Raw genomic sequence first — 11,705 nt, forward strand, 5'->3', positions numbered from 1 at the left:
CCGGTGTCGATGGCCAATTGCTGGCTGAAGTCCTTGGAAATATGCGATGTGGAGAGAGAGTCTCTCAGCCCAACGGTCCAATCGACCCACCCCCTGTCTTCTCTGAACATCTTGGGAAATGGTGAAAAGCTGAAGTTTGCTGCTTTACCTAGTGGGAGTAAGGGGTTTTCTGAGCCGCGAGGAAGTCATGGGCGTGGATTCAACAGGATGGACTCGAAAGAAGGCGAGGGAATTAGGGATGGCATTAATGAGGAGAGAGAAGTCGGGGTGGAGATCCAATCTCAGGAAGTCTCGGCCGTGATTTCTAGAGAGAAAAAGAAAGAGAGGTACTATGTCAAGAAACATAATGATGATTTAAAAAAGAAGATTTTAGAGATTGGGCCTGAGAGTGGAAAAGCCCAATCTTACCCTAAAACTCTTGGGAATGGGCTGGATCCGATTTTTTCTCCTCTGGAATGTGATGGGCCACTTAATGTGGAAAATGATGTAGCTTTACTGATGTCCCAAGAGGATCTTGTTTTGCTGGACAATTTAGCCAGCCCGTTCAAGGACAAGGGGTCTGGAACTAAGAGGAAAAAATTTATGGCGGGAGATGGGAAGAATCACAGTGAAGAAAATAATAAGAGGAGACTGGAGAAGGTTGCTCAAGAAAGGGATGTATAGAGTGTTTTTGAGGATTTCTCAGCTTTGGCTTCGAAGTTCAATTTGGCGTTCGAACCGGGCAGCAAAACCGGAGGGATCGATATTGCCCTCTAAGGAAGGGAAGTCTAAGAATAGAACCGGGAAAAATGAGGAGGGCTGCTCTAACTCGAAGGATACAAAGAAAAATCCTAGGAATTTCAAGAAATGAGGGATCTTCGTTGCTACTAGCTTCAAGGCCGAGGAGGCGGGTCATCCCAAGCCCCCACCCCCCCAATGTTAGTTCAATCGTGGAATTGCCGTGGCCTCAATGGAGGTTCGGCGGGGGGGGGGGGGGGGGGGGGGCTTAGAGGGCTCGTGAGGAAGTGGAATCCGGATTTACTTTTTCTCATGGAAACTAAAATGGGTTTGACTAAGATGGACAAGCTTCGTAGTAAATTTGGATTTTGGGGTGGGGTATCTTTCCCGGCCGTTGGCTCGGCGGGAGGTATTTGTTTTTGGTGGAAGAAAGGTATTAAGCTCGACGTTTGGAAGATCACTAGAAACTTGATATGGGTGGTCATTCGGGGAGCTACTCGGAATGAGGATTGGGACTTTTTCGGGGTGTATGGCCCTCCTTATGCGAGAGATCATCAAGCCTTCTGGGATTCTCTTCTCCACATGATCTCTAATGTTGGGAGGCCGTGGTTCCTGATTGGAGATCTCAACCAGATTGGCTCCAAAGAGGATAAGGTTGGAGGTGCCCTGGCTTCTCGAAGGAAATGCGGCATTCTCAGGAACTTCTTCGACAAGTCCGGGGGCGTGGATTTAGGCGGCCAAGGTGGTCATTTCACGTGGTGCAACATGAGGAAGGCAGATGCTCGGATTAGGGAAAGACTTGACCGTGCAATTGCTAGTCCGAAGTGGCTTCTCAAATTTCATGCAGCGGGAGTCAAGGTACTTCCTATTGTGGGTTCCGATCACGCTCCCATCATTATGGATTGTTACCTTCATGATGTCCATTCCTGCAAACCTTTCCGATTCTTTGTTGCTTGGGCCGACGACCTGGGCTGCCGTGAAGAAGTGCGCCGAGTATGGAGTAATGTCTCAAGGGGAGCAAGAGGCAGCCGGTTCCTCTACAATTCGAGCGAAGTGGGCAAGCGGCTTCGTAAGTGGCAAAGATCTAAGTGGAATACGGCTAGGCTCAAGTTGGAGGATTGTGAAAGGGAGCTTATTCGTATTCAAAAACTCCCTTCCACCGATTTCCTAGTGTTCCGCGAGCTAGAGCTTCAACGGGACATCCTCAAAATTCAAGGTATCGAAGAACAACATTGGCGGCAAAAGTCTAGAGAGTTATGGCTAAAACACGGGGACGCCAATTCCCGTTTTTTCCACATGTCTACGATGGGGAGAAGGAAAAGGAATTTCATTGGTCGGATAACGAAGGAGGATGGCGATGTCATTGAATCCCGGGTCCTCATTGGGAAGTATGTGGAAGAAAAATTTGAAAGCCTTTTCAAATCCATCGACCCGGTCTTTCCGGTGGATCTTGAAGGCCTAGTTCTGCCTATTCTTAATGCCCAGGAGAACGAGTCGCTCGTGAGCGTGCCTTCCAACATAGAGATCAAGAACACATTGTGAGGGATGCATGACCTCAAAGCGCCGGGCTCGGACGGTCTCCAAGGAGTCTTTTACAAAACATATTGGGATATCGTGGGAGGCTCGCTTATAGAGCTCATAAAGGAGTTCTTTCGCTCTAAAAGTCTCGACCCGGCCCTCACTTATGCTCATGCCGTGCTCATCCCGAAGAAAGGTGATTCCAATTCCTTTGATAATTTGAGACCTATTAGCCTTTGTAACTTTTGTTTTAATGTTATCACGAGGATCATCACCCAAAGACTCCGGCCTTTCCTCGATCGCATGGTTTCACCTTTCCAATCGGCTTTTGTCCCCGGGCGGTGGATCGCTGAAAATACCATTTTGGCCCGGGAAGTTGTGGACAAAATGAAGAGGAAGAGAGGCATGACCGGGATTATGGCCATTAAAATCGACATGACCAAAACTTACGATAGAATGGAATGGTCATTTCTCATTCAGGCTCTTCGATGCTATGCCTTCTCGGATCATTTCGTGGGGCTCGTGGAACAATGTGTGTGCTCGGCGTCTAGCTCGATTCTCCTCAATGGAGCTCCGCTAAAGAGGCTACATCTTATGCGCGGTCTTAGGCAAGGAGATCCGCTCTCTCCGTACCTTTTCATTCTTGCCTCCGAGGTTCTTAGTCGGCTTTTATTGAGGGAGGAAAACGAGGGCTCGATCCACGGGATTGCCATCGGGAGGGGAGTTCCTACCATCTCTCACTTGATGTTCGCGGATGACACCATTATTTTTTGCCGGGCCAAGGAATCTGAAGTCGAGGCGGTGTGGAGGTGTCTCGATAAATATAAAAAATGGTCGGGCCAATTGGTGAATATTACCAAGTCCGGGGCTTTTTTCTCCAAGAACTGCAACGACGAGATCAAATCTAGTCTCTTGGAGAAGCTTCATATGAACGAGTGCGGGTCCGACCTTCACTACCTTGGTAACCCTCTCTTTCTTGGTAAAAATAGAGCTAAAACCTTTGAGTTTATTAAAGATAAAATTCAAGGTCGGCTGGAAGGGTGGATGGCCAAGAGCATCTCCAAAGCGGGCCGTTCCACGCTCGTTAAAGCCGTGATTCAAAACATCCCTATGTATGCTATGTCTACCTTCTTGCTACCTAAGACCTTCTGTCTCTCTATGGATAAAATTTCTCGGTCCTTTTGGTGTCGGGGGAGCAACGGGGTAGGCAAGTATTTGGCCCTCATCGCGTGGGTCTGCCAACCCATTAAGCATGGGGGGCTGGGGATTCGCAGATTCTACGACAGTAACACGGCTCTAATAGCGAAAATGGGATGGCATTTAGCAGCCAAGACTAACCTCCTTTGGGTGGACTTGTTGAATAAGAAGTATTGTAAGCATCATAACTTCTTCGACACCCCGGAGAGACGGAGTAACTCTTCGGCATGGAAGGATATTTTGGCGACTCGAGCTCTTATCCTCAATCATTCTAGATATGCCGTGGGAGGCAGGGAGGAGGTTAGGGTCTTCTGCGACCGGTGGTGCACGAGAGATCGGGTATTGCCTGTGCCGGGGCTGGTTGGTTCATATTCATTGATGGTTTGCGATCTCTTCATTCCTGCCAGCCGTGAGTGGGATCCCGACAGGATTCTTGAGGTATGTGACGCTGCTACCTTGGGCAATATTCTTCAGACGAGACCGCTTCGCTATCCCCGGGCCGACACACTTTTATGGACTGGGACGGAGAATGGCGTTTTCTCAGTCAAGTCAGCCGCGAGGATCCTGGGAAGCAGTGGCTTCGACTCCGAGGACGATATCTGGAACAGAATTTGGAAATGCAAAGTGCATTACAGGTCCAAATTTTTCATGTGGCGGCTTGGGATAAATGGTTTTCCTCTGGCGACGGTTCTAATTGGGAGAGGTCTGAGAGTTGATTCCTTGTGCCGTCTTTGCGGTCTCGACGAGGAAACGGCGGGACACCTGTTCCTGCACTGTCAATTCGCTGCTAGATTATGGTTCCGAGTGGCACATGGGAGACGGTGGAGTGATAATCCTCTTCATCATGGCCAATCGGTGGTGGAGGCCATTCTTGACGCCAACGACGACTGGAACAAGAACTCCAGCTCTACCGACGAGTTCCTTACCAGGGCTATTTCCATCGTGGAAGAACTCTGGTTCTCTAGGAATCATAAATGGGCTAATGGTACGGAGTTCGCTTTCGATGACGCGGTTATCAGAATTTTGGTGAAGTGTAACGAGCTTCTCACCTGTGAAGAGGGGACGCCGGGGAGAACTGACGGAGTTAAAGAGAAGCCTCGAGATGGCTGATTCCCTCCGAAGCCTGGTGTTATCAAGCTAAATTCAGACGCCGCTTTCAAGAACGACCTCGCCGTGGTTAGCGTGGTTGCCCGAGACAACAGCGGCGCGGTTCTTTGGGCGGGGACAGACAGCTGCCACGCCTCCTCGGCGGCTGAGGCGGAACTGGTCGCCATCCTGACGGCTAGTACCATGGCTAGAGCTCGGCATCACGCGAAAGTTATCTTCGAAGGCGACAATCAAGGCGTAATGAGAAGCTTGAAGACGGCCAGCAGCTCCCTTCACTGGAGTACGTTTAGTTTATTTTACATTGTTTTAGATTCCATGTTGTTTTTTTATTCTGTTGATTTCATTTGGATTCCGAGGAAATCGAATGTCGCTGCCCATACTCTTTGTCAATGGGCGGCTCAACCCGAGTTTCCGGAGTCTTGGATTTTGGGGAACTCCCGCCCCTTGTGCGGGAGAAGTGTGGTGGGTACCACAGTTTTAATGAGATGTAGTAGGGTTCTTTTTCCTTGTCGTCGCACCTACTGGGGGCGGTAAGGTTTTTTCAGAACCCTTTTCCCCTTCAAAAAAAAAAAAAAACTCTTCTTGTGGGCACCATTGACAACAAACTCTCACTTGACTCAAAGGAGATGTGTGTAGTCCTTCATGCCTAATCCCTCACGATGTTGGTCAAAGACCTTGTTCACTAGGGCCTTGGTGAATGGATCTGCCTGGTTGTCCACCGTTGAGATCTTCTTCACTTCCACGTCTCCGCGCTACACGATCTCTCGAATCAAATGGTATTTCCTCTCAATATGTTTAGAGCGCTTATGGCTTCGAGGTTCCTTTGAGTTAGCGATAGCCCTACTATAATCACAATAAAGGGTCATGGGCTCGTCGACGTTTGGAACAACTTCCAAATACTTAAGGAACTTTCTAAGTCATACAACGTCTTTGGATGCTTCACAAGCAGCCACACATTCTGCTTCCATCGTGGAGTCAGCAATGCAAGATTGCTTAATACTTCTCCATACAACAGCTCCACCATTAAGGATGAACACATATCCCGAACTGGATTTCCTGGAATCCTTATCCGCTTGAAAATCGGAGTCGGTATATCCCGTCATAGTCAGGTCAGTACCTGAGTATATAAGCATCAAGATCCTAGTTTTTCGAAGATACTTGAAAACATGCTTAACAACAATCCAATGCTCGGGTCCAGGGTTGGATTGGAAATGGCTAACTACGCTAACGGCGAAACATATATCAGGTCTAGTGCAAAGCATATCATACATGAGGCTTCCTACGGCTGAGGGGTAAGGAATTTTCCTCATGTCTTCAATCTCTTGTGCAGTCTTGGGAGACTGGTCCTTAGAGAGTGAGACTCCATGCCTAAAGGGTGTTTGGCTCTTCTTGGAGTCTTGCATCGAGAAGCAATCCATCACCTTAATAATATAAGTACTACTTGACGAGATTCTGAAGAGTTAGGTTGTGTTTCAGTTGGGGTAAGAACAGTTCTTACAGATGAGGTAGAAGCTTCCTCACCCAACTTTTCTTCAAGCACAATTTTGCTTCTAGGTTTTGCATCCTTTATAAAGTCCTCCTCAAGGAAACGAGCATTCGTGCTAACGAAAGTCTTGTCGTCCTCGGAACTATAGAAAGTAAAACCTTTGGTTTCCTTTGGATATCCAATGAACAGACACAATTCTGACCTACTAGCCAACTTGCTAGTCTTTTTCCTCAGCACGTGTGCGGGGCATCCCAAAATTTTGATGCGGCCAAGATTTAATTTACGACCAGTCCATCGTTCATAAGGAGTACCAGGAACCGTTTTGGACGGAACTTGGTTCAGAATTTAAGCGGCTGTTTCGAGGGCATATCCCCAAAAGGAAAGAGGGAGTGATGAGTAACTCATCATTGATCTAATTAACCATCTCCATAAGAGTTCAATTTCTTCTCTCTGATACCCCGTTTTGTTGAGATGTGCCAGGTGCGGTAAGCTGAGAAGCGATACCTTCTTCTTTAAGAAAGTCGTCGAACTCTCCAGACATATACTTACCACCTCGATAAGATCGAAGGGTTTTGATCACTTTGCCAGTTTTCTTTTCCACTAAAGCCCTAAAGACCTTAAATACATTAAAGGTCTCAGATTTGTGTTTGAGCAAATAGACAAAACCATATCACGAGTAATCATCGGTGAAGGTTACGAAGTATTCGTATCCTCCACGTGCCTGTTGGTTGAGCGGACCACATACATCAGAATGTACTAGTTCCAGCAACTCAGTGGCTCTTCGACCCTTATCGGAGAAAGGTCGCTTAGTCATTTTTCCTTCTATGCAGGATTCACAAGTAGGTAGTGAACCTATTGCAGAGGCTTGGAGTGGACCGTCCCTCACATGTCTCTTAATCCTGTCTAGACTGATATGACCAAGTCTTAAGTGCCAGAGATATGTTGATTTTATTAGATCAGAGGATTCAGATAGTTTTAGCCTCTTTGGCTCCCTAACTAGATCATTATCTATTTCGGTGTCTAAAAGAGAAGGTTGAGTAGGATAGATGTAGAAAAAAGCATTCTTCATACATGCATCAGTGACAAAAGAATTATCAGGAAACGAAATACGAATTCCATTCTTGATGAACTTTAAACAATAATCTTGCTCAAGAAGACGAGCAACGAATATTAAGTTCTTCCCAAAGGTAGGAACAAAATAAACATTATTCAAGTTTAAAGTACGGTCTTCAAAAGACAACGTCACGGATCCCACAGCCTTCGCAGACACCAGGCTCCCATCACCCCATTTGAAATAGAACTCGACTTTCTCTAAGCTTTTGGTTTTCTTGAAACCAGTCAAGGAACAACAAATATGGTTAGTAGCAGCGGAGTCAAGAATCCACATTGATACATTATCAGCTACTAAGCAAGCTTCGGTAACTAGTACAATACTATGTTCCTTTCCTTTGAGATAGGCAGGACAGTTTTTTTATCGGCCTTATGAGGTCTGTTCTTAGATCTAGAGGCGGAGGCTTTGTGCTCAGTAGCATGAGCCTCTCTTTGATTCCTCTTTCTCATAGTGAGACCTTCAGCAGTGTGAAGCTCATTCATAAGCTCGGTAACAATGTATTCTAGCTTGTTCATGGAGTAATTCAGCTTGAAGGTATCAACAGACTCAGGGAGAGTTTCTAAGATCATATCTATGATATTCTGCCCATTAATCTCAGATCCTAGGATTTCCAATTCATTCAGATAACTAATGATCAGTATCTTAAAGTCTCCAACAGGAGTCCTAGCCTTCATGTGACAGTTCATAAACTGTCGGACTGCTTGTTGCCTTGCTTGACGCATTTGCCCTCCAAACATCTCAAGGAGATTATAGAGCATGTCAGCGGCAGTCTCAATGTCACGATGTTGTTTTTGCAACAAATTGTTCATTGATGCTAAGATATAGCATCTCGCAATCTCATCGGATCGAAGCCAGGCCGCTAAGTCGTCTTCGTCCTCTTGAGTCGAATCATCATTCGTCAGAGGAGGACACAGGGTGGTGTGTACCCATTTATGCTTGTTATCGGTAGGTATTATGTCGAGGTTACGTTTCGAATTTACGTAGGTTTTGTTTTCGAGTTTTTTTTTATGAAAGGATAATCGAGAGAAGGTTGAGAGACATATTGCCTAATAAGTTGAAACAAGTTTATGATTAGTCTTTGGTTTAGGATTTAAGTTTGTTTAAGACTTGATAAAATCCAAAGGTGTTATAAAGCAAACGATAATTTACTCTATCAAGAGAAGGACGCAAACAATATCCATTTATAAGTAAATGACACATCATTAATGCTTAGCCAAGATATCAATACACCAATTTCAACTACCCACCTTTTAAATTGGTTTGATCACTCACATCCTTTCGTAGAGCCTCAAGGGAGGATTACTAGGAGAAGCGGCGTACATTCTGGGGATTCAAATCTTTCGAGATTAGAAAAACCGGACTCTGTCGCTCTCTAATGCATCTTATATTGATAAGGTGATGGATCGCTTCTCGATGCAAGATTCCAAGAAGGGCCAAACACCCTTTAGACATGGAATCATACTCTCTAAGGACCAGTCTCCCAAGACTGCACAAGAGATTGAGGACATGAGAAAAATTCATTACGCATCAGCCGTGGGAAGTCTTATGTATGGAATGCTTTGTACTAGACCAGATATCTGCTTTGCAGTTGGCTTAGTTAGCCAATTTTAATCCAACCCTGGACCCGAGTACTGGATTACTATTAAGCATGTTCTTAAGTATCTTCGGCGAACTAGGAACTTGATGCTTACATATTCAGGTACTGACCTGACTATGACGGGATATATCGACTCCGATTTTCAAGCGGATAAGGATTCCAGGAAATCCACTTCATCCTAAATGGTGGATCTGTTGTGTGGAGGAGTATCAAGCAATCTTGCGTTGCTGACTCCACAATGAAAGCATAATATGTGGTTGCTTGTGAAGCATTCAAAAAGGCTGTATGGCTTAGAAAATTCCATAAGTATTTTGAAGTCGTTCCAAATGTAGATGAGCCCATGACCCTTTATTGTGATAATAGTGGGGTTGTCGCTAACTCAAAGGAACCTGGAAGCCATAAGTGCTCTGAGCATATTGAGAGGAAATATCATTTGATTTGAGATATCGTGCAGCGCGAAAACGTGGAGGTGAAGAAGATCTCAATGGTGGACAACCTGACAGATCTGTTCACCAAAGATTTATCCTGCAAGGTCTTCAAATAGCATCGGGAGGGACTGGGCATGAACGACTACTCGCACCTTCTTTTATTCAACTGGGAGTTTGTTGGCCCTGATGCCCACAAGAAGAGTTCTAGTATTACTTTCATGCATTTGATGTAATAAAGTCTCACGGAGACTCTTGCTTGTAATTGCCTTATTATTAATAAAGAGTTGAAACTTTCATTCATTCTTTCTTGTCTATTTGAAGCTTTATGAATAAACCTTAGTCTTTAGTCCATAAACAAACCTAACAACATATGAAGAGACATAAGTAGATTTGCATGAACAAACTCTTCATGGTTTGCTTAAAACAGTATATTCGCAATCTAAGGATCAAAGAACTATTGATCTCAGTACGATTGTTAGGAGAATCTATGATGTCTTGTTATGGGGCATAGAGAGTTGGAGACTCTATAGATCATCTTATATATCTTATAAAGATACTAAATTGACCTGTGCACTTCTAGAGACGGTTAAGAACAAACCATTTAACCTCTTATGTCTCGGAGTCACTATGTATAAATTGCATCATGCTTACCTCAATCCTGAAATAACACATGTCATTTCATAGCTTACGTATTCTCATTTGAGAAAGTTAAAGTTCAGACTCACTATGTGATTCTGAACAAGGCCTATTGGTGAGGTACTAAGTTATGAAGATGTCATGAAGAACTTTGTGAAGCTCTCATAGATATGGAATTCATGTATAAGATTGTTGAGATGCAATGTATGTCACCTCATGCTTTGTTCCTTGGAGTGTGAATAAATGAACTGGCTAGTGTCCAATTTAAGTCATGACTTATTTGGATGAAACAATGTGACTTGTTAGCTCCTCGTCAATACATTATTTCTAACTTATTCACAAGCGACAAAAGGAGTTGAGGAAATAACAACTAGAAGTGTAAAATGGTAATCTTATAAATCCAATCTAGTTTATGACATTCATGAAGGGTAAACATAGATAATATTCAATGGATCCAATTCTCACAATTCAGTTGAATTTTTTAGTAGAAAATAAATTCATTTGAACCGAGAGATACACAGTGTTAACTCTTTAGTGGAGTCAGTTGACATTAAGCTAAACTTGGAAAAGATTTGTGAACTTTTGTGTCCAAGTATGTTAGCTCAAGCTTTGTTCATTTGGATCCATGAGGTCACTGTCACAAGTCATTTAGAGTAGCATTAGTTAAACTAGAACCTAAGTCAAAACAAGAACTATACAAGTTTTACGAAAATTGTCTAAAGGGTAATTTTCTCCTTTTGGACAAAGGATGGTATAAATGTCAATTAATAAGATTCTTGCATATGACAATGAAACTAGATCACACGGCTATAATGCAATATTGGGCCTTGAGGATTGAAATTCATTTCATAGAATTTTATGTGAAAATTCTTAATGGGCTTTTCTTATGTTTTAATGAAAAAAACAAAGAAGAATCTAGAAGCATGTTCTAGAAGCCTACAAACTGTCCAAATAAGAGAGGGAAGAGAGTTATTTTGTGCATTGATGTATGACGATACTTGCCAAAAGAAAAAGAGGAAACAAATTTCCTCTAGAAGGAAAGCTTATTTTCGGCCAAGAGAGAGACAAAACTAAATGAGGAAACAAATCCAAGGCTTTGTTAGACAAGCTTGGACATGCAAAGCAAGGGAAAAAAGAGGAAATAAGATTTGCTCATGAATATGTGATATTCAATAGAAAAGAGGAAACTACCTTTTGAAGGTAATCCTCCTCTTATAAATACCTCACCTCATTCACAACTCACAACACACAATTTTAGAGATTGAGAGCCTCTCTCTCTAGACTTGTTAGCCACCCCCTCTCTCTCTCTTTAGAATCCATTCTTGTTCTTTTGTTTTGGCACCTAGGTCCTCATTAGACCTAGCGTTTTGTTTTAGCTCTTCGACTCTAAGACTTGTTCTTGAGTCGTCGTGTTTAGAAGTGCTCACACACTAAATCCTTCTTCCCTTGAGTGATTCATGTGATAGAAACTTTCGTGGTTACTCGAATTCCCGAAGAACGAAGAAAGGCGAGCTGTGTGGGGAGATAAGCGATTCAACCTCCACAAGATTCTCAATGATCAAGCTACGTAAAGGTTAGTAAACGAGTAATTGTTCTTCAATAGTTTTAATTTAAAATAACATAATGTGCTTGCTCTTTGTCTAGGTTAGTAAAAATCGTTTTACTTGTTTTAAGAAATTTTTATATTCCGCCGCTTGAAGAAGCGTTAAATTTTTCTTAATCCTAGATCTATTCCAACACTTTACTAAAAATATTTATTTAATTCCCAAAATACCATTTTTGGAATTATTGTTGTCAATCACTATTACAGCAAGTGAGATTATAATACTAATACATACTATTATATTAATGTTCTTATCCGCCTTTATCGAAGCTAAACGTGGCCTAACGGGACTTACCGCCACTCCC

At 43.5% G+C, this 11,705-nt stretch overlaps 1 protein-coding gene across 1 annotated transcript; it reads left to right on the forward strand.

The window, feature by feature from the left end:
• Positions 1-1,056: 1,056 nt before the first annotated feature.
• On the forward strand, positions 1,057-2,259 carry LOC149408299 (uncharacterized). Its single transcript, XM_089624902.1, has one exon. It carries the CDS (start codon positions 1,057-1,059, stop codon positions 2,257-2,259), a length of 1,203 nt encoding a protein of 400 aa, XP_089481028.1.
• The last annotated feature ends 9,446 nt before the right edge of the window (positions 2,260-11,705 follow it).

Source organism: Urtica dioica, chromosome 1 (assembly GCF_054948205.1).
Source record: "Urtica dioica subsp. dioica isolate 48M chromosome 1, U.dioica_male_clone48M_v1_H2, whole genome shotgun sequence".
Classification (NCBI taxonomy): Eukaryota; Viridiplantae; Streptophyta; class Magnoliopsida; order Rosales; family Urticaceae; genus Urtica; species Urtica dioica.

Excerpts from the sequence above, each read along its gene's own strand:
- LOC149408299 (XM_089624902.1), top strand. The coding sequence starts at position 1,057 with ATGGACAAGCTTCGTAGTAAATTTGGATTTTGGGGTGGGGTATCTTTC.